The sequence below is a fragment of the Artemia sp. Qi Xiang Cuo genome, chromosome 1 (genome assembly GCF_049724085.1).
Source record: "Artemia sp. Qi Xiang Cuo chromosome 1, ASM4972408v1, whole genome shotgun sequence".
Classification (NCBI taxonomy): Eukaryota; Metazoa; Arthropoda; class Branchiopoda; order Anostraca; family Artemiidae; genus Artemia; species Artemia sp. Qi Xiang Cuo.
Window position 1 is genome coordinate 57822169 of NC_142794.1, and position 24299 is coordinate 57846467.

The window sequence follows — 24299 nt, forward strand, 5'->3', positions numbered from 1 at the left end:
AATTATATCTTTGAGGATGACAATCCCCTCCACAACCCTCAGGATAAGGGTTGCATGTTATGCACTGAGCATAACTTACAACCCTACGGCAAAGCTTCGTCATAGAAATTTAAAAGGGGCTCATTCGTAAGAAAATCAAAGGGCTAGTGCCCTTTTTAATAGTCGAAAGTAATTTGAGGGCAACTAACCTCAATTGCCTCTCAAATACTTGGACTGTCTGTCTTGGCTTATCTCTGTATATAATTAGCCATGCCTTGATGCAACCTATGCAACCTACTGCAAAATACTTGATAACTTTAATTCATATAATAATAGACAGTGATGTTGTAGGAGCTTCAAAAAGGGCTCATTCAACTGGAAATTAGAAGGGCTTGTGCCCTTTTTAATAATCGAAAGTGATTGGAGGATAACTAACACCCCTCACGCCCACCTTTTCCCCACACACATCCAATCAGACTTTTTAGATAGCCATTTTGTTCAACGTAATTAAAGTTTTAGAAACTAAGTCTTTGAGGATGATAACCCCCTCAAAGCCCATGAGGTAAGGGTTGTAATTTCTGCCTTGGGGAATATAAGGTTTTTATAAATAGTGATGTTGTAGAAGCTTCAAAAAGGGCTCATTCGATTGGATATTAGAAGGTCTTTTGCCCTTTTTAATAGTCGAAAGTGATTGAAGGATAACTAACACCCTCACACACCCACCATTTCCTCAAACACATCCAATCAAAACCTTGAGATAGCAATTTTGTTGGACGTAGTTAAAAAGTCTGGAACTTATGTTTGTGAGGATGACACTCCCCCCACAGTCCTCATGGCAAGAGTTGTAAGTTATGCCCGGGGGGCAAATCAGGTTTTTTTTTATAGAAAGGGTTGTCGTATAAACTTCAAAAAGGAATCATTCGATTGGAAATTGAAACGGCTAGTGCCCTTTCCAACAGTCGAAAGTTATTGGATGGTAAGTAACCCCCTCTCACTCCCACTATTTCCCCAAACACATCCAATCAGAATTTTGAGATAGCTACTTTCTTCAAGGTAGTTGAAAGGTCCGGAAATTATGTCTGTAAGGATGACAACCCCCTCACAGCCTTCAGGTCAAGGGTTGTAAGTTTTGCCTTGGGGCAAATAAGGTATTTATAGAAAGCGTTGTCGTAGAAACTTCAGAATGGGCTCACTAGATTGGAAATTGAAAGAGCTAGTGCCCATTTTAATAGTCGGAAGCTATTGAAGGGCAACTAACCCTCTCTCATGCCCACCTTTTCCCCAAACACATTCAATCAAAATTTTGAGATAGCAATCTTTTTCAGCGTAGTTGAAAGTTCTGGAAATTAGGTCTTTGAGGATGACAACCCTCTCCCTCCCCAACCCTTAGTGCAAGGGTTGTAAATTATGGCCTGGAGGCGTATAAGGTTTCTATTGAGAGCGTTGTCATAGAAACTTGAAAAGGGCTCATTTGATTGAAAATTGAAGGTACTAATTGTTGAAAGTGATTGGAGAGCAACTAACGCCCCTCTCAGGCCCACCATTTCCCCAAACACGCCCAATCAAACTTTTATATAACAGTTTTGTTTAACATAGTTAGAAGTTCTGGAAATTAGGTCTTTGAGCATGACAACCCCCTCAGGGCAAGGGTTTTAATTTATGCCCTTGGGGTATATAAGGTGCTTATAGAAAGTGTTGTCGTAGAAACTCAAAAAGAGCTCATTCGATTGGAAATTGAAAGGGCTAGTGCCCTTTTTAATATTCGAAAGTGATTGGAAGGCTTCACATTTTTATAGTAAAGATCGATGTGGGTATAATGTGTTATTATTTTCCTTCTTTTTTTTAGACGAGGGCACTTCGTATCGAAGGAGTTGTCGTAGGAAGTTAAAAAGGGATCATTCAATTGAAAATAAAAAGGGCTAATGCACTATTTAATAGTCTAAAGTGATTGGAGGACAACTAATCCCCCTCCTACGCCCACCCTCCCATTTTTCCGCTATGTTTAAAAACTAAATGTTTCCTTAAGGTTAAATCAAAATGCAATGTGTTAATGCTAATTCCCAATAAGGCATATCAGCAGTATCTCAAGAACGACTGAGGGTATTATGTTCAAATTTTCGGGGCTACTTCTGCTCTTAAAATTTAACCAAATCAAAATAGCATAAGTGTGTCCAAGCTATCAAAGAAAGTAAACAGATTTTTTTGCGTTTCTATTTCAGGTCAACTAGAGGAGGTATGAAACTAAATTAAACAATGCTATTTGTGTCCAGATTTTAAAAGGAAGTATGTTGTTAAAAATTGCTGAAAATTTTTCTCCAGCATGCAAGTAGCAGGCCAAACTATAAAGTCATAAAAAAGAAAAAAATTAAATAATTGTTTTCTTTTTCCCATAAAAGACTATGTCAATATAAAACGAACATAAACTAATTAAAAAAACTGTTTCTACGGAATAAGTTTTTCAAGAAAAGTAAAGAACTTCATTAAACCAAAAATGAGCAAAAATAAAATCAAATAATCTACCAAGCGTGAAACTATCACAAATCAGCATCGAAACGAGCAGAAATTAACATGAGTAGGGCTCAAAACCCCTATGCCTTCCCAAGGTCAGAACATAATTTACTCTTTACTAAAAAAAATACAAATGAATGTGCATTGTCAGTAAGTTTTTCAAAGAAAAGTAATAAACTAAACGCCAATCAGTTGGGAGGGGGTATTACCCCCATAGATTTAGATTATCCCAAGCGAAATTCGGGGCATTTGGCGGTATATTCTCAACCCAATCAAATTAGACATTTATGTTGAGAGCTGCAGGCTTGAAAAAAAAAATCATTGAAACAACCTTTCAAATCTGCAAATTTGATACTTTCCCAGTTAAAGAAACGCACTTTCCCAGTTAAATTTTCTTTAATTTAATATGACTAAGATTTAATTAATTGTTCTATTTAATTACTTATTAGTCTGATTAATATAATTTAGTTCTTATTTAATTTAACTGTCTGAGTTATATTAAAGCATTCTCAGAATTTATTACTTATTACAAAAATAATAATTACAGAAAAAATTATTACAATTAAAAAAAAAATTACAAAAAAAAGCATTATAGAATTTATTACAGATTAATTACTTATTAGTCTGATTAATATAATTTAGTTCTTATTTAATTTAACTGTCTGAGTTATATTAAAGCATTCTCAGAAACAGAAGTGTCAACCATTACAGAAATCCGTATCTTAAAGTAGCAAATTTGTGAATTGTTAGCATTTCTGCTGCAAAATAGACAAGATAAATACTTAGTAGATGTCTTTTTTTTAACACAAGCGTCATCTGGAAGACGCCTCAGTCTTTTTATTGGGGTGACCATACAAACACAAGAATTACACTTTCTAGATTTATATATATATATATATATATATTATCCTTATCCTATAGCAGATTTTTCTTCTTTTTTTTCTTCAGCAAGTTTCTGTTGGTCACCGGGTGTAAATTTACTCTACAAAAGCTATACACACGCTATATCAAGAGTTCATATTACGGTTGATCTGTTCTTCATTTCGAGTAATGCTAGGTGAGACCAAGATGTTACCTGATAAATCAACCCATTATTTTATGTGCTGTGTAAGGACTTTAAATTTACTATTTTTATGCCTAAGTTTTAATAATTTAAGATAATTTTAATTGTATACTGAAAGTTACTGATATCACAGCTGCAGTAGGACTATGAAAAGCGTTATAGATTAGCTTGTTGTTGTGAGGCTACGTATTTAATTTTGACTCCTAAATAAATATTCTAGTTTTTATACTTGGCTTTTGTGTTTTCAGTAAAGCGCTAGTCTTCCGCAATCCCAAAAATATAGGGAAATATCACCACTTGATTCATCTGTACTAGTTCTATTGACATACGTTAAATAGGCTGCAAAGCAATAATCCTTGTTTGCTCCTAGTCTCAACCTTGCTCTTAACTTCCCTCAGAAGAACCCCGCCTTCTAAATTAATCTATGCTCGTTTTTGATTAAAATGTAATTTAGAAACAATACTGCTATGACCTTTTCTATTTACACAGAATAATTTCCTTTTCACTTTAAGTTTTAATGTTGGTCCTTAGTTTCAGTTGAATTTTTTTTTCTTATATAATTTCTAATCACCTCCAATCTAGGGGAGATAAGACACCTTAACCCTTATTAAGGAGCTGAACTAAGAAGCCGAACAAGAATTGAAGCAAAAAATAAGTTTAGAGTGGGAAAAAATCAAGACATAGTGCTGTTTCTTTAAAACAAAATTAATTAAAGAAGAAATAGATCTTTAATTCTTTCTTTTAAAAAATTAAATTTAGTCACACTTAACAAAGTAGCTTTAGGCGAGTAGCTTCGACACAAATTGTTAACTGAGCGGACAGGTTTGTATATCGACATGCTTGCGGAAAATTTTGCTAGCTCAACGGAAATGTGCCTTTAGGCTTAGGGATTTATTTGACCTGTCCCTAAATAAAAATCCACTCAATGCTTAGAAATGAATAGAAATTTCAAAAAAAAGATCATTTCTCGTGTAGGTACGATGAAAGGTGTTACAAACTAAGTTTGTTTTCCTTTCAAAAATTTTGGGGAAAATTACCTGAATTCTCCTACAGAACCATTTTCGTTTGTCTTTCTTCCTCTTTGGATGCACAATCTTACGTATGGAGAGAATATTACGGTGAAATTGTCAAGTAAATAATTTGAATAATTAAGTATCTGTCTACCGTCTACAGAACCGTCTTATGTTCGTTATTTTTTAACATTCATAGTTATTTCTGTTCGTTCTAAGTTTGACTTATTGCAGTACATTTTTTGATTGTTTTAGGCTTTAACATCACTCGTTACTTTTCTTTGATATTTTTTTTTAAACGTTTAAAAAATTTTGTACAAACACAAAGTGAAGAATCTTTTAGAATAAAAAACCGTTTACTTCAAAGTAGTTTTACTAGTTAGAAGTTAAATTTACATTTTGACTATTATTTTTTTTTTTATTTTTTTTTTTTGAAAATTGTGGAAAATGATGAAAATTGGCATTTAAACTAAACTTTTAAAAAATCAACGGTAATTTGAAGCAATATGTTGGTTTGTTTAACCAATACTTCGAACCAGGTAATCAATCAACGAATTGCTAATTGACTTTCGTGCTTTTGGAAGGATTGAATTTATAGGAAAAAAAAATTCAGATTACTTAAATCATTGAGACTTTTTTGAAAAATTGAGACTTGTTTGAAAACTAAACTTTGAAAAAATCAACGGTAGTTTTTGAAGCAATATGTTGGCTTGGTGAAGCATTATTTCGAATCAGGTAATGAATAAAGGATTTGCTAATTGATTTTCATGCTTTTGGAAGGATTGAATTTATAGGAAAAAAACTATTAAAAAAATTATTTTATATTAGGGTAATGAAACAAAGTTAATTATTTCAAGTATTCTAAAAATATAAAAAATTAATCCTCGTAATTTTGAGTACCATTTATTTTTAAATCGTGTAACAAAAGAAAATATTGTCCACAATATGCTTTGTTAAAGCATAAATTATACCTAGCCTTCAAAAGAGTTAAGTGGTGGAAGCCTCGGTCTTTTGATCATTTGAAGTCTCGTTTAATTATTCACTCTAATTTAGCATTTTTTTTTTTTTAGTTAGACTTGTTACATGACTTAATTAAAAAAATTTCACTAAATCAATCTGAAGGTAAAGCCGGAAAAGGACATCAGGCAAAAACAATAATCAACCTGTATTTTTATTTGTGTCGTCAAACTTTCTTTTGCTTTTACAATATAATGCCCAAGCCAAATAATACCAGTGCTACATATAGCTTACCCAAAGAATGTAGCACCTCGTGTATGATGACTCCAAAGAAAAAGCAGTTTTCCGTGAGAGACACCAACTGCTTACCACCCTGCCTTCCGATGGTTGAAAAGCATCCATCTACTGGCTCAAAGCTCAGATAGTCAATCTCCTCTGTGCGGTTAATAAATCTAACGCAGGTTCTTGATTCAATGTCGTCTAAAGCAATTTGAATCATTCGCTCATTTTCAATGCCTGCAAATAATGATGGGTGATATTGAATAGTACTAGCATATCAATAATTTTGGTTTTTATTATTGATACGTATAATAATATTGATTCGCCTGGTAGTATACAATAGGGTAGCGGACGGTTACGATCAAAATAGATCAAGTTTTGAAAGGTGTTTATGAAAATATTGGAGAATCAAGAAGTTTAAGGTTACTGGAATTAAAAAGAAGTTAGCAAAAGAGTATTTACAAAAGGAACCCAGTTATACTTTACATCGAAATTATAGGACTAGACGTTGTGACTATTGAAAATCTAAAGTCCTTTACCCTCTGCATATATTACAAACAAATCTTTTGACTCTAGACGCGGTTCAAAGACGTCATAATAAACCCTAAGAGTATATTTTACTCGCAATAGGTGTGTTTAGTCGGTCTGCATTTGCAGTTCCATTGCATTCAAAGAGAGGCAATGAAGTTGCTAAAGCCCTTGAATCCATCTTTGAACAAGATTCATATAAAAAAAATTTCAACAGACCATGGAAGTGAATTTGTCAATTCTCATGTAAACAAAATTTTACTGAAATATAATACAATACTCTATCATGGTCATAGTCCTATAAAGGCCGCATTGGCAGAATGTTTAATAAAAAACTATTCGACTTTTAATTTCGAGATTTTGTACATTGAAAAATACGACTGCATTTATTCATGATTTATATAATCTCATACAAATATACAACCAACGTCCTCATCGATCCTTGTTCAATAATAGCCCTCGGGAAGTTCATTAGTGAGAGTACACATTTCCTTAAACAATATTCTAATGAAAAGGCTGGAAAGAAAAAAATCCAATGTTGGTCATACTGTTCGAATCCACCGTACAAGAAATATTTTTGAAAAGGGAAATTACTTGTGGTCTACTAAACTTTTTAAAGTGTCAAAAATCCTAGATACTAAAGCTATAACAGATCGTGTTCGTAATATGAAAGTTGAAGAGATTCTTGGCGGTTTTTATTATTATGAATTATAAAAATTTAAAAACACTGGAAAGTATCAAACCAAAAAGGTATTAAAGACTCGTACACATAAGGGTAAGCGACAGTTACTTGTTCGCTGGCTAGTATACAACTCTGATTTTGATTCGTGGATACCCGCTGAAGACGTTCATAATGTCTGAATGTTTTTATGTGACATTCATATCCAATGTTTCTGATCCTCTATATGAAGATTTGAATAAAACGAGTGATTTTTGGATAAAACTACCCCTGCTATTAAATTTGAGGGTAGGTATGAAGTGGATCTTGTATATTGTATTCTTAAGAACAGATATGATATCCTAAGAAAGGATCATACATATGACACAAAAATTAGAACCAATGATTGGCCAATTGTTGACCATTAATATGTAATTGAAAACATGAATTCATTTGAATACCCCTTTGCCACATTATCACATAAGCAGTTTCGGAGTATGAACGAATTATGTCGTGCAATCAACAAAAAAACAATTACCACTCGTAAAAAATTGTGCCTTTCAATTTAATTATTTAAAGGAAAAGGGGAAGGTCTACATGAGTTCGCCTATCGACAATGAAAAGATTATTCCCAATGATAATCTCAGAGAAGTGCTTGGTTTTAAACATAATGTAATCAACGGTAAAAGTGCAGGAAGCGCTAGTGGCATGAATCGCACCATTTTCGCAGAGTATCAGCTCGCCTTCTCTTCGGACAGTTGTATTTTTCTTTATCAACCTTTGTCGAAAGATCAAGAGTTGGTAATACCAATGTCCCCCTCCTACGTGTTCTTGAACGAAAAACCTCTAATGACCATATTCACCACTACAATACAAAGCATCTTCAATACGTGGCAGTCAACACTTCGTATTTGGAGCTCTGTCAGTTAACATTAAGAAGCGAATTGAGTGATCCTCTTGCAGTAACAAAAGGTTTGGCTGTGACTTCATGTCATTTTTGACCCATTCAGTGAAATGGCTAATAGAACTCAGTTTGTATGTCCTGATATTGATTTCTATGTTGCTACTCTTGGACCACGGCAGTTGGGACATGGAATTGACTATTATAGGGGTCGTTTGTTAATGTCCGGGTACGGTCTCGGCAGTTGGTTTTTTAAGCTTTTTGGCTCTGCACTACTCTTAGCTAGAAAATATATTGCACCGGTTGCAGCGGATTTTGCGTCCTCTATATTACATATTTAGGGCTCTGGGACAGATATTCAAGAAAGTGTTTCGCAAAAATCTCAGGTTGAGCGCACGATCCCTCGGTGAGCAATTGAAAAAGAGGGGAAAAGGTTTAAAAAGGAGGAGAAAACCCCCATCAGTCTTAAGTCAGACGGGAAGCGTAAAACATCAAAGAAAGTAAAAAGATCCAAAAAAGATTTTTGTTTTCCTAAGATGGCATATCTACCAGATAAAGATTCTCACCCTTCAGTCTCCTCATCTCTAAATCTTTTCAATGCGGAAAATGTAGATGTCAGTGCAAAACACGGATACTATGAACAATTTTATCCGCAACAATCGCTCTCTGAAAATGTCCATTTTCAAATTTATTCCACTGAAGATTATTTCATAGATTTGACTTTGACATTTATAGATTTAAATGTCATTGTTAAAAAGTTGAACAATGAAAAACCTAGCGCCACCGAGGGTTTATCCTACAAAAATTGTGTACTAAATAATTTATTTCTGCAAATAAGTGTCTATATAAACGGAACATTGGTGAGCACGAGCAATAATCTTTCAAATTATACAAGTTATATGCAATTCATGTGTATGACACCAATGTCCTATAAGCAGTTGAGGGGTATGACTATTGGATATGAATGTAAAATAAATACTGATACTACCAATATTCTTAGAGAGGCGACAACTAAAGATTTGTATATAGTTGGGAAACTAAATCATGAGATGTTTAATATACCTCAATGGGTGCCTCCTAATGTAAAGATTGATATAAAACTACAACTCGCGCCATCCAATTATATTATGCGAAAAGTATTGGACGCTGCACCCAATGTAACACTCTCTCTCACTTCGGCAATACTTTATGTACGAAAACAACAAGTTATGATGTCTGTGGCTTTGGCAATTGAAAAATTAAGAGCCAGTGGTAACAATATCAAATTACTTGTTTCTCATACAATCACGAATCAACGTCATATTGCTACAGGTACGCGTCCCTATACCAATACTTCCTTTATAAATGGTGAGATTCCTTCAACATTTGCATTGGCTTTTTTAAAAAGTGCTCGCGCTGTTGGGTGATGGAAAGATTCCCCGTATAAATTTGAACTGTTTAGACTTTCATCGCTTGTGTGTAAAGTAAATGTAATCCTACTCTACAATTTATCCTTTTATAAGTCCTACAGGACCCTCTATGAACTGACAATGCAATCCCTAGATCGAGATTCTCAATTATTCGAATACGGTATAAATGAAGAAATGTTTACGAAAACGCATGGCATTATTGTATTAGATTTGTTTGGTACCCAAGATATGAGTATTGTCCGGACGGGATATGTACGGATAGAGTGTACCTTTGCCAAACCATTGGAGGAAAGCATTGCATTATTCTCACCAAATCAATTTGAAACTTATTGGGAAATTACTCCTGACGGCAGTGTTTTATTAGACTTGGCGCCATGAACACGGAACAAATAATTGATGTATTTAACGTGGACCCCTAAATGTCCAAATATAAATCTTATTGCATGCCTTCAGATTTCCTGTTGCATATTCAACATGTTGACAATACCCTTATTATTGTTAATAGCAGTCCGTCGAGTGTAAAGACAGGGCATTGGTTATGCATCTTTCAAACAAGAAGAAATATAGAATTTATTGATCTGCTTGGAATGCCGTATACATTCTAAACACCTCACATTAAAAATGTTCACGAGCAAAGCGGAAAATCCATTATTCAAAACCGAAAGCAAGCACAAGATCTATCAACGAAAAGCTGTGGTTTTCATGCCCAACTATATATTATTTTTCGAAGTTGTGGACATACTTGCATGAACTTCCTCAAGATTTATGGTGACAATACTCGATTGAACAACTTTTTATTTTAAAATACTCTTTCTTACCTCTGTAATATAAATTTCAGTGCCCTAAAAGTGAAATGATTTAAAAATATATGTCAATTTGTTTAATAATAACATTCTGTAAAAAACACTGTGTCCTTTAGATTTCTTCTTCTACGTATAGGTAATCATCAGAAACGATAAGTAGTGGTAGCTTTTCACGATTCAACTTGTATTCGTCTTGACGTGCAAAGTCAGGGTCACATTTCCTTCTCCAGAAGTTTTCTTTGAAGAGATAATTCCAGAAAGTCATCATTTAAAACTAACCACTTTTCCAATTTTACTAGATTACGCATGATTTTCTGTTTTTCAAATCATCACTCTCACCGTCAAATACAGACTGTTTTCTATAAATTGTTCTCATCAATATATTTCGCCGGCGCATTTAATGCATCTTGTAGTCTCTGTATATGCGCTATATTCACCTTAGCCGCAAAGCACAATTGTTCTTCCGACTTGAGTTTGCTTAATGTTATAACATACCCATTATACATCTTTTCCTACTCTAGGGTTAGTCGAAAACCCCTTGTAATTTCTACTGCCAGCTTAGGTGCTCTAGGCCCCGTTTTATCAACACTTTTAATATTCAATAGTGTATAAGCATCCATGTTAACTGTCCCACTTCCAGAAAGAAACGGATCCTCGATCAATAGCTACAACCACCAGGGAACGTTCTAGACATGATATTGGCTAGTAACACGGAAAAGGGGGTGTCCTTGAGCACCCGAAAAAGGGGCACATGAGAACGATGTTGGCACAATGTACTATGTAATATTTTTTTTCCCTTTAGAACAGGGCACTTCATATGGAAGGGGTCGTCGTAGAAACTTCGAAAGGGGCTCATTCAATTGGAAATTGAAAGTTCGAGTGCCGTTTTTAGTAGTCGAAAGTTATTGGAGGGCAACTAGCCCCCCCCCCCCCAAGCCAATCAGTCCCCCAAACACATCCAATCAAAATTTTGAGATAGCGATTTTGTTCAGCGTAGTTGATTTCCAAATAGAAAATATGTTTTGGAGGAGGATACTCCCCCACAGCCCTCAGGGCAAGGGTTTTAAGTTCGGCCCTGGGGCCATATAAGGTTCTTCATAGAAGGCGTTGTCGTAGAAACTTCAAAACAGGCTCATTCGATTGGAAACTAGAAGGGCTAGTACTCTTTTTAATAGTCGAAAGTCATTGGAGGGCAACTAGCCCCCCCCCTCACGCCCATCATTTCCCCAAACACATCCAATCAGAATTTTGAGATTGCCATTTTGTTCACCGTAGTTGATTTCAAGATAGAAAATTGTTTTTTAGGAGGACACTCCCCTACAACCCTCAGGTCAAGGGTTTTAATTTATGCCCTGGGGGCATATAAGGTTTTTATAGAAGGAGTTGTCATAGAAACTTCAAAAAAGGCTCATTTGATGGGAAAGTCAAAGGGCTAATGCACTTTCTAATAGTCGAAATTGATTGGAGGGCAACTAGTCCCCCCCCCCCGCCCCACAGTTCCCCAAACACATCCAATCAAAATTTTGAGATAGCCATTTTGTTCAGCGTAGTTGATTTCCAGATAGAAAATATATTTTTTTAGGACACTCCCCCACAACCCTCGGGACATGGGTTTTAAGCTATGCCCTGGGGGCATATAAGAACGATGTTGGCACAATGTACTATTATTTTTTTTTTCTTTAGAGCTGGGCACTTCATATGGAAGGGGTCGTCGTAGAAACTTCAAAAGGGGCTCATTCGATTGAAAATTGGAGTGGCTAATGCCCTTTTTAATTGTCGAAAGTGATTGGAGGGTAACTATCCCCCCCACGCCCATCATTCTCCCAAACACATCCAATCAAAATTTTTGAGGTAGCCATTTTGTTCAGCGTAGTTGATTTCCTATGCCCTGGGGGCATATATGGTTTTTATAAAAGGTGTTGTCGTAGAAACTTCAAAACAGGCTCATTCAGTTTGAAATTCAAAGGGCTAGTGCCCTTTTTAATAGTCGAAAGCGATTGGAGGGCAACTAGACCCCCCCCCCTCCACGCCCATCATTTTTCCAAACACATCCAATCAAAATTTTGAGATAGCCATTTTGCTTAGCGTGGTTGATTTCCAGATAGAAAATATGTTTTTGAGGATGAAACTCCCCCACAGCCCTCAGGAAAAGGGTTTTAAGTTATTCCTGGGGAAATATAGGGTTTTTAAAGAAGGCGTTGTCGTAGAAACCTTGAAAAAAACTCATTCGATTGGAAATTCAAAGGGCTAGTGCCCTTTTTAATTTTCGAAAGTGATTGGAGGGCAATTACCCCCCCACGCCAATCATTCCCCAAAACACATCCAATAAAAATTTTGAGATGGCCATTTTGTTAAAATTTTGAGATATCAATTTTGTTCAACGTAGTTGAACGTTCTGGAAATTAGGTCTCTTAGGATGATAACACCCTCAGAGCCCTCAGTGCAAGGGTTGTAAGTTATGCCCTGGGTGCATATAAGGTTTATATAGAAAGTTGTTGTATAAATCATAGGCAGCACGATCGCGCTGCCTAAGTAAAGAACAGGGACACTCGAGAACGAGACAAGAAACGCGGACTAAGTAAAGAGGAGGACACTCCCCCACAACCCTCAGGGCAAGGGTTTTAATCTGCTCTGGGGGCTCATAAGAATGATGGTGGCACGATGTAGTATTTATTAATTTTTTTCTTTGGAGCAGGGTACTTCGTATCGAAGAATTTGTTGTAGACATTTCAAAAAGCGCTCATTCAATTAGAAATTAGAGTGGCTTGTGCCCTTTTTAACAGTCAAAAGTGATTGGAAGGCGACTAACACCCCTCTCACGCCCACTACTTCCCCAAACACATCCAATCAAAATTTTGAGATAGTCATGTTGTTTAACGTAGTTGAAAGTTCTGAAAATTCGGTCTTGGAGGATGACAACCACCCTAACAAACCTTAGGGTAAGGGTTGTAATTTTTTCCCCGGGGGCATATAAGTTGTTTATAGAAAGCGTTGTCGTTTCCAAAAGGGCTCATTCGATTGGAAATCGAAAGGCCTAGTGCCCTTTTTAATAGTCGAAAGTGATTGGAAGGCTTGACATTTTTATAGTATTAATTAAAAGAAACTTTCCGAAAAATAAGTTTTTTCAAAGAAAAGTAATTGTCATTTTAAACTTAAGCTCAGGAGATATAAATACCTGTTATAATTCAAACTCAAAACGACCAAAAATTACTATTAAAGAACAAATAAAACCCAATACGAACAGAAATTAAATAAACAATCATAGCAAAAAACATACAACAAGTAATAATATAAATGAATAAATAGATCTTAATGCGAGTAATGCTTAGATTGAATATGAAAATCAAGCTTAAAACGAAAAAAAATATTTTGTTATTGAAGTATAAATGAAACTTAAAATTAGCAGAAATTAAATAAACAATCAATGCGAACAAACATACAATATATATTAATGTAAATGAATAAATAAATCTTAAGACGAGTGAAACTTAAATTGAATGTGCAAATCAAGTTTGAATCGAATAAAAATAACTACAAACAAGACTTTGGGTATCGCCTCACTGCAGAAGCCTAAATTCTACTGCTTCATTGGCGCCTTATTTAAAAGTATATATGAGTCTTGAACAGTCTTGGAAAGTATAAACAAAATCAAATTGAATATTAGAAATATAATGGTATTAATTGTTCAAAGATCCATCAGTTCAAGATGTTTTTTTTTACTGTAATTTTTATTTTCGTTTTCATTGCTGTAAGAACTGGAAAAGAATAAATTTGTAATATACGAGTAATTCGTTTTCAGTGAAGCGCCAGTGACACAGAAGGCTTTAGGTTTTACTGTTAAAGAATGGGGCAGTATCCAAATTTTGTTTGTAGTGAAACTATATTTTTCTTGACCAATCTTGGAAAGAACTAATAAATTAAACTGAATATTTGATGCATAATGATATTAATTGCTGAAAGCTCATCAGTTCAAAATCTTACTGTAATTTTAATATTTATTTTCAATATTAAGTACAAAAGAAAACATTTGTAGTATAATTCGTTTTCAGTAGAGCGCCAATGACGCGCAGTAGGTTTTAGGCTTCTGCAGTGAGGCGATACCCAAACTCTTGTTTGTAGTTATTTTTATTTGATTCAAACTTGATTTGCATATTCAATTTAAGTTTCACTCGTTTTAAGATTTATTTATTCATTTACATTAATATATATTGTATGTTTATTCGCATTGATTGTTTATTTAATTTCTGTTCGTTTTAAGTTTCATTTATACTTTAATAGCAAAATATTTTTTTTCGTTTTAAGCTTGATTTTCATATTCAATCCAAGCATTACTCGCTTTAAGATCTATTTATTTATTTGTATTATTACTTGCTGATGTTTTTTGCTATGATTGTTTATTTAATTTCTGTTCGTTTGGGTTTCAATTATTCTTTAATAGTAATTTCTGGTCCTTTTGAGCTTGAATTTTAACAGGTACTTGTATCTCCTGAGCTTAAGTTTAAAATGGCCTATACTTTTCTTTGAAAAACTTATTTTTTGGAAAGTTTTTTTAATTAATTTTTGTTCGTTTTTGATTGCAAAAAGTTTCAAGTTTTTATGGCATGGGGGGGGGCTTGCTTACTGTCCAATTATTCTTGACTTTAAAAAACGGATCTAGAACTTTCAAATTAAATCGAATGAGGCTTTTTTCAAAGTCTATACGATTACGTCTTTGATAACAACCTTATATATGAACAATAGAAAGCTTGCATAACTTGTGGACAGCGATTGACAACAATAAATGGATTGAAAAAATAGCACCATTAAGGGGGTTTAGACCATTTCACTTGCTGACACAAAAGGATCACGACTGTTTGGAATTGACCTTAATAGGATTTTGTGTGCCAAAGCAATTTTGCATCTATCACAGAGTATGTATTTTAACCTTATAATTGGATAGTTATAATATATTTACTATGTGTTCTTCCCATACAAACTTTACCTTATTAAAGTGTTTGGGGTGGGAGCGGTGTACTTGGCATAAAGAAGAAAAACTTTAGCGTTGACAGTAGGAGAGGGGGAGGGTGAGGTTGGAGACTCATCCAATACGGGGCGGAATTTCGCTTATCTCCTCCGTTCCCAATTTAGGAGATAAGACAGACTCATTGGGCTGTAGAATGTTAGACCGTTTGAGTTGTGGAAGAGGTTAAAATACTCAAAAATACTTTATATTTTCAGTTATTACAGGATTGATTTCATAGATTGTGGAATGGTGAGCCCCCTGGGCCATCATTTGGGTGAGCCTCTACTCATAATATGCAATTTTGATGAATTGCTCCGTGTTGTGTGCATATATTATTTCTATATATGTTATTTTGAGTTATACTTTTATCGCATTGCGTTCATTTTTAAGCCTTGAGATAAAAACTGAAACTTAGCGTAGACAGTGCTGGGGGAAAGTCTCCCCCCTCACATGCATAATTGAGCAGCCACAGAGAAAGTAATACAAATTAAAATAATCTGTCTTTTGAAAATGTCTTTTTTCAAAAGACAGGAACAAAATCGTCTAAAGGAACCTGAAGTGTTATTTCTGACATTTCCGTTGATTTTTTATTCCCGTTACTTTCAGATGTAAAATGTAAAATATTATCGAATGGGTTTAGTCGTCCCCTCCCTGAATCATTCACATTTGGAAAACCCACCCCTGGGAAATTCCTCCCTCCTCAAGGAACATTTTATTTTCCTGCTGATAATTCCCCTGCGTTAAATTCCATCCAGCAGAAATTTATTTATTATTTTACATTAATATCAGCACTAAATTTATTTATTAATTTACATCAATATCTATTGTATGTTTGTTTGCATTGATTGTTTATTTGATGATTGTTCGATTATTTATATGCTGCCAGGGCATAACTTCCAACACCTACCCCCGGGCCCTGGTGGGATGTGTCGAGACCGGAGTTTTTGTTATCAGAACTTCGAACTATTTTAACAAAATGTCTATCTCAAAATTTTTATCGATGCATTTAGGGCGTGGAGAAGACGGGGGGCTAGTTGCCCTCCAATCTCGTTTGACTCTTAAAAAGTGAACAAGAACTTTCAATTCCCAATCAAATGAGCGCTCTCTAAAGTTTATACGAGAATCCCTTCCATAAGAAATAATGGAAAGGATTCGGAGAATCCTTAAATTACAATCCTTGCCCTGGGGGCTGTGGGGGAGTTTCCATCATCAAAGACCTAATTTCCAGAACTTAAAACTACGTTTAATAAAATGGCTGTCTCAAAATTTTGATTGGATGTGTTTGGGGAAAAGGTGGCGTGAGAGGGGGGTTAGTTGCCCTCCAGTCACTTTCGACTGTTAAAAAGAACACTAGCCCTTTGAATTTCCAATCGAATGAGCCTTTTTTGAAGTTTCTACAACACCGCCTTCTATAAAAACCTTATATACCCCCAGGGTATAACTTATAACCCTTGCCTTGAGGGTTGTGGGGGAGAGTCCTCCTCAAAAACATATTTTATATCGGAAAATCAAATACGCTGAACAAAATAGCTACGTTAAAATTTTGATTGGATGTGTTTGGGGGTATGATTGATGTGGGAGGGGGCTAGTTGCCCTCCAATCACTTTCAATTATTAAAAAGGGCACTATCCCTTTGAATTTCCAATCGAATGAGCCTTTTTGAAGTTTCTTCGACAAAGCCTTCTATTAAAACCTTATATGCACCCAGGGCATAACTTAAAACCTTTGCCCTAAGGGTTGTGGGGGAGTGCCCTTCTCAAAAATATATTTTCTATCTGGAAATCAACTACGCTGAACAAAATGGATATCTCAATATTTTGATTGGATGTGTTTGGGGGAATGATGGGCGTGGGGCCGGGGGGGCTAGTTGCCCTCTAATCATTTTCGACTATTAAAAAGTGCACTGGAACTCTCGATTTCCAATTGAATGAGCCTCCTTTGAAGTCTCTACGACGACTCCTTCCGTATGAAGTGCCTCTGGGAAAAAAAAATATAATATATAAATAAATAATAAAACATTGGAACCGTATGGCCTTTACTATAGGCAACGCTACAGCGTTGCCTCTGAAAGATCGAAGTGGGTATAATGTATTATTTTTTTTCTTGTTGTCGTTGTTTAGACCAGGGTCCTTCGTATCGAAGGAGTTGTCGTGGGAACTTCGAAAAGGGCTCATTCGGTTAAAAATAAAAAGGGCTGATGCCCTTTTAATAGTCGAAAGTGAATTGAGGGCAACTAAACCCCCTTCCACTCCCACCCTCCCGCGCCCACCCTCCTACGCCAACCCTCCCATTTCTGCTCTTAAAATTTAACCAAATCAAAATAGCGTAAGTGTATCCAAGCTGTCAAAGAAAGTAAACAGATCTCTTTGCGAGTGGTATCAAGTTTTCCATTTCAGGTCTACTAGAGGAGGTATGAAACTAAATTAAACAGTATTATTTGTGTCCAGATTTTAAAAAGGGTGTATGTTGTTAAAATTGCTGAAAATTTTTCTCCAGCATACAAATAGCAGGCCAAACTATAAAGTCTTAAAAAACAAAAAGATTTAAAGTATTATTTTCTTTTTCCCTGAAAAGACTATGTCAATATAAAACGAACAGAAATTAATTTAAAAACTTTTTCCACGAAACATGTTTCTCAAAGAGAAGTAAAGAACTCCATTAAACAAAAAATGAACAAAAATAAAATCAAATAATCTACCAAGCGTGAAACTACTACAAATCAGCATCGATAAATAAATAAAACCCAAAACGAACAGAAATTACAATAATTAACCGAGTCAAACTCAAAACGAGCAAAAATTAACGCAAGTTGGGTGCAAAACCCCTATGCCTTCCCAAGGCCAGAACATAATGTGTACTTTATTAAAAAAATACGAATGAAATTGCATTGCCAGTTTAATAAACATATACGGATATTTAGTAATCAAAAAGTTAATATTATGTGATTTATGAAAGTTATAAAAATAAAAACATTTATATTTTTCAGTAAAGTGCAAATTTTGTTCTGGACTTGGGAAGGCATAGGGGTTTTGCACCCAACTTATGTTAATTTCTGCTCGTTTTGAGTTTGACTCGGTTAATTATTGTTCGTTTTGGGTTTCAATTATTTATCGATGCTGATTTGTGGTAGTTTCACGCGTGGTAGATTATTTGATTTTATTTTTGCTCATTTTTTGTTTAATAGATTTCTTTAATTTTCTTTGAAAAACTTATTTTGTGGAAAAAGTTTTTTAAATTTATCATTATAAAAAGCACTAAGTCTTATTTCTTTTTCAATGGTTTCTTTTCCATTCAGGAAATTATAGTTTATATCTACCTTCTTTTTCTTCCATGGTTCCCTTTCTGAACTATTTGTAGATGTAGAGGGTTCGCCCCATAGTCAATACCTTGCTCTTTACGCTAAAGTTCGAACTTTGTTCCAATTCTTTAAAAATTGACTAGGAGGCGAACCCAGAACATATACGTAATAATTTCTGTTCGTTTTAAGTTTTGATGTTGCTCCTTACTTTCAGTTGAAAAACTTGTTTTTTTATTTAATTTTTGATCGTTTTTTTAAAATAATGCTGGGAAATCCGGCACCCCCTTCATAGCAAGGTCCCTTCCCCCATGAAAAGATCCTCCCACGTAACAAGGCTTTTAATTGCATGCGTGGTAAGTAAAATATAAACAAGGTCTAAGTAAAATATTAATGTGGAACATATTATGATGTGTACTGGACTGCTATTTTTCTTGTTTTCCTTATGTTCAAAACGAGCATAGATTAATTTAAAAAAAATCTGCTCAAAATAAGAAGCAACTTTGACACATAAAACTGCCTTCTTGCTCGCCCTCAATGACGCCACTACCTTTCGACTTCCTTGAGTTTAATTGAGCTTTCTATAGTCCTTCTAAATAATTTTTGCTTGTTTCTGACTTCCTCTAGTCCTTTCTGACTTTTTGTAGTTTTTTACAACTTCCCTTTTTTACAACTTCCGACTATTTTGACTTACTTTAGTCCTTTTCCTACTTTCTTGGTCTCCTACAACTTCCTCTTCACACACCATAATTTTGATAACTGAAGGGAATATTAGAGATTGCTTGCATTGAAAACATTTTAGGCCTTAAACAGGAGCCTGAATTTGCAGGGAAAAAATATAAGGGGTGCCAAAAAATTTTTGCAAAAGATATAAAAGGTGAAATAAAACTGGCACAGGATTAGCAGAAATGTGTCAGCGTCTGTTTGATGTAATCAAGTATTTAGGTTAAATTTTTGAGAAATATATCTTGAATAATTCTTACGTAAAAATCTGACTTGTCAAACAACATTCTCAAATGTTATGATGAGCCCCCATGCACAAAACTTACTTGATATTAGGAATCTTAACAAGAGCCAAGGATAAAATTTGGGAATTGGCTAGGAAACATCAAAGTAAAAGGAATCAAAGTTGCACGACCTATCCGGTTTGAGTGTTTAGATTTCTACCAACATTCAAAAGCCATTAAGCATTTGTTTTTACAACTGTAGCCTACTTCCTAAACAAGCGTTGAAATTTAATTTCAGAACTAAAATAAAATTACCGTACGAATTGTCGATCACATAAGGAACGATCCCATTGGTCCATTTTGCATTTTCGGGTAGAGAGGCTGCTCGCTTTCGCTGCAAAAAAAAATGGAAATGTGTTTTAATTTGACTCTACTTGAATTAAATAAAAAAAACAAGTTTTTTTAACTGAAAGTAAGGAAAGACGTTAAAACTTAAAACGAACAGAAATTACTCCGTATATAAAAGGGGCTGTCCCCTCCTCAACGCCTCGCTCTTTACGCTAAATTTTTTTTTTGTTTAAAAAAAATAATAGTTTTGATAAAGTCAATCCTTAGCGGAAAGAGCGAGGCGCTGAGGAGGGGACTGCCCCTTTCATATACGGAATAATTTCTTTTTGTTTTAAGTTTTAATGTCGCTTCTTATTTTCAGTTTAAAAAAACTTGTTTTTTATTTAATTTTTGAACGTTTTTGAATTAATACAGATTTTGATTTTGGCTCACCGTACATGAATAATTAAAACAAAATTTGCACATTAATTTTACTTTTATTTGGTTAAATGGCTTTCTCGGAACTTATTTAATTTTATTTACGAACATTTTTATTAGTAATAAATATACTTAACTTACGAATTAACTTACGTAACGATCTTCTATATTCATATATTTTTAATACGTATATTAGGGGCTCGCCCCCTAGTCAATACCTCACTCTTTAAGCTAAAGTTCAAATTTCGTTCCAATTCTTAAAAATGACCCCATATTCACAAAGGCCGTTATTTTGAAGAAATAGCTCTTATGAAAGTACTAAAAAATCTTTGGCTTAAAGAGCGAGGTATTCACTAGAGGGTGAACCCAATCATACACGTAATATTTTCTGTTCGTTTTAAGTTTTGATGTTACTCCTTATTTTCAGTTGGAAAACTTGTTTTTTTTATATTTATTTTCTGATCTTTTTTTTAAATAATGCTGGGAAATCCGGCACCCCCTTCATAGCAATGTCCCTTCCCCCATGAAAACTTCCTTCGTGGAAAGATCTTCCCAAATAACCCCCGACCCACCCACCCCCCTAATACCAGAAAAAATCCCCCCTGAAAACGTCTGTATACTTCCTAATAACCAATACTATATGTTAACATTGGGTAAAGTTCATAACTTTCAGCCCTTCCCCCGGGGACTTCGGGAGTAGTATCTCTCGTCTGGATTCTACAAGGCCCCCGTACCAAACAGGTTTTTCTGGTAGGTATAGTATGCTACCGGTCCTATAGGTAAACAGATTTCTAGTTCATGATATACAAGTTTTTTTTTTAGGTTAAATCCGTGGTCATTCATCTGTAAGTTGATTAGTAGGGTTTTTTTTTAAAACTTGGCTAACAGGTTTTTAAACCTATTACTAAGAACGCTACATGCATTACATTTTTGGAAATAGGAGCAAGATTTTTTGATGCTATCAGACTGGTTTCGTTTCATGGGTTCATTAATAGAAGGAGTAAGGTTTTTTAAAAGGGTAATTACTTATTTAGTTTACGAGATTTGCGAATTTTTTGCGAAAAGATATTAGCGTAAAGGTATTGCGATGTTTAAGAATGCCTCACGGGTAATTAAAGAATGTGATGCTTGCATCAACAATAAAAAGAATATGCTCAGATACTTAATAGATTTGACGCTTACAAGACACATTGGTAGAAGATATTCAATAGCTTAATTGAAAAGTAACGATAGAATGACATTGTGACTTGACCTAGCTTTACCTCGCCGATGTGGTCTGTATAATACATAATTAACGTTTGAAAAGTATTGTCAATTTAAAAAGAAATGGCTGAAAAGTGTTTTGAGGGGGATGGGTTGCATGGCGGATTGAGTTGCACGAGGGTTCATTTACAGGGGATACAGTTGCACGGGGGTTTTGGTTATACAGGGGTTCAGTTACAAGGGGGATTCAGTTGCACGGGGTTGAGTTAAATGGGAATTGAGTTCCACGAGAGTAGTGCTTTGTCGTGGTTTAGCCGTGAGGTCCCTTACTACACCCACACAGGTTTCTGAGCCTTCAACTCCACCCCCAAAGGAAGCCCCCGGACAGCAAAGGCTCTCTTGATCCTTATAGGACCCCCGGCGCCCCGATGCCTCCTGTGCCTCCAATTATACAACTTTTTAAGGGTCTATTATATCTTTTCAGAACAAATTATTATTTTAGGCAATTATTTCGGTGAAACTGTTAGAGACATTTTAAGAGATGACTTTAGAAAAGGACTTGAGGGTGAAACTCTGTGGTCGTTATAATACACAAGTTCCATTTGAACGGTGTTTTGAGGTCCCTTAACACAACCCCAAAGGGCTCCGATCCCCCCCCCCACCCCCAACCCCGAAGGAAGCCCCCGGACAGCAAAGGTTCTCTGGACCCCCAAAGGACCCCCGCGCCCCCGCTGCCTCCTGAGTCCCCCATTATAATACTTTTTAAGGCTTTATTATATCTTTTCAGAACAAATTATTATTTTAGGCAATTATTTCGGTGAAACAGTTAGAGACATTTTAAGAGGGTTGTGAGGTCCCTTACCACAACCCCAAAAGTCTCCGCGCCCCCCACCCCCAACCCCAAGGAAGCCCCCCGGAAAGCAAAGGTTCTCTGGACCCCCAAAGGACCCCTGGCGCCCCGATGCCTCCTGAGTCCCCCATTATAATACTTTTTAAGGCTTTATTATATCTTTTCAGAACAAATTATTATTTTAGGCAATTATTTCGGTGAAACAGTTAGAGACATTTTAATAGATGATTTTAGAAAAGGACTTGAGGGTGAAACTCTGTGGTCGTTATAATACACAAGTTACATTTGAACGGTGATGTGAGGTCCCTTACCAGAACCCCAGCTCTGTTGTTCTAAGCCGTTTGATTTTTTCTTTACATGGTATTCGTTCAAAAAGCGAGGATTTCTGTTAAATAAATAATTCTTATATTTTTTCCGTTCAATTGAAAGCGAGGATTTCTGTTAGATAAATAATTCTTACGTTTTTTCTGTTCAATTGAAGGCGAGGATTTCTGTTAAATAAATAATTGTTATACCTTTTAAAATGGCTTTACGGGGTTTGAGGGGCTCTGTTGTTTTAAAGTGAGTGGAAAATTTTTTAATGCTTTTACAATCGGAGATGTTTGATTAACCTTTGCAAAAAAAAAGGGTAATGGGATTTGTGAATTGGAGGAGATGCCATGATTATGTACTGTATAATACACAAGTGATGTTTAGGAGCGTATTGTCAATTTAACGAGAAATGACTGAAAAGTGTTTTGAGGGAGATGGGTTGCATGGAGGGTTGAGTTGCATGAGAGTTCAGTTAAAGGGGTTACAGTTACACGGGGGTTTCTGTTATACAGGGGTTCAGTTACAAGGGGGTTCAGTTGCACGTGGGTTGAGTTAAATGGGGATTGAGTTCCACTAGAGTAGTGCTATGTCGTGGTTTAGCTTGTCACAGTTTTAAAAAGAGCTTTACGGGGATTGAGAGACTCAGTTGCCGGATTCCGTGTGGTTTTTCTTTACTTGGTGGTCATTAAAAAAGAAATTTTTGTGTTAAATAAGTACTTTTTGTATCTTTTAAAAGAGCTTTAAGGGGTTTGCGAGACTCAGTTGCCGGATTCCGTGTGGTTTTTCTTTACTTGACGGTCATTAAAAACGAAATTTTTGTGTTAAATAAGTAGTTTTTGTATCTTTTAAAAGAGCTTTACGGGGATTGAGAGACTCAGTTGCCAGATTCCGTGTGGTTTTTCTTTACTTGGTGGTCATTAAAAACGAAATTTTTGTGTTAAACTAGTAGTTTTTGTATCTTTTAAAATAGATTTAAGGGGTTTGAGAGACTCAGTTGCCTGATTCCTTGTGGTTTTTCTTTAATTGGTGGTCATTAAAAAAAAAATTTTTGTGTTAAATAAGTAGTTTTTGTATCTTTTAAAAGAGCTTTACGGGGATTTAGAGACTCAGTTGCCTGATTCCGTGTGGTTTTTCTTTACTTGGTGGTCATTAAAAACGAAATTTTTGTGTTAAATAAGTAGTTGTGTGGTTTTTCTTTAATTGGTGGTCATTAAAAATGAAATTTTAGTGTTAAATAAGTAGTTTTTGTATCTTTTAAAAGAGCTTTAAGGGGTTTGAGAGACTCAGTTGCCTGATTCCGTGTGGTTTTTCTTTACTTGGTGGTCAATAAAAAATAAAATTTTTTGTAAAATAAGTAGTTTTTTTATCTTTTAAAATAGCTTTACGGGGATTGAGAGACTCAGTTGCCGGATTCCGTGTGGTTTTTCTTTAATTGGTGGTCATTAAAAATGAAAGTTTTGTGTTAAATAATAATTTTTTTTATATTATAAATTATCGTTCCTGTTTTTGTTAGAATCTTCTTAAGGTATCCGTGTGATTTTTCTTTAATTGGTGGTAAATAAAAACGAAATAGTTGTTGTAAATAAGTAGTTTTTTTATATTTTAAAAGAGCTTTAATGGGAAGTTGAGAATACGTTTCATAATTAAGGGTGGTTTTTCTTTACTTGGTGGTCATTAAAAACGAAATTTTTGTGTTAAATAAGTAGTTTTTGTATCTTTTAAAAGAGCTTTACGGGGTTTGAGAGACTCAGTTGCCGGATTCCGTGTGGTTTTTCTTTCCCTGGTGATCATTAAAAACGAAATTTTTGTGTTAAATAAGTAGTTTTTGTA

At 35.0% G+C, this 24299-nt stretch overlaps 1 protein-coding gene across 1 annotated transcript in view; it reads right to left on the reverse strand.

The window, feature by feature from the left end:
• LOC148956515 (hatching enzyme 1.2-like) overlaps positions 1–24299 on the reverse strand; it is a 123277-nt gene that overhangs the window by 62211 nt on the left and 36767 nt on the right. Inside the window, exons 4-5 of the mRNA XM_089108455.1 lie at positions 19655–19733; positions 5812–6033 (exon numbers count right to left, since the gene is read on the reverse strand). Coding sequence (XP_088964581.1) covers positions 5812–6033; positions 19655–19733 — 301 coding nt within the window. The remainder of the gene's footprint in view (positions 1–5811; positions 6034–19654; positions 19734–24299) is intronic.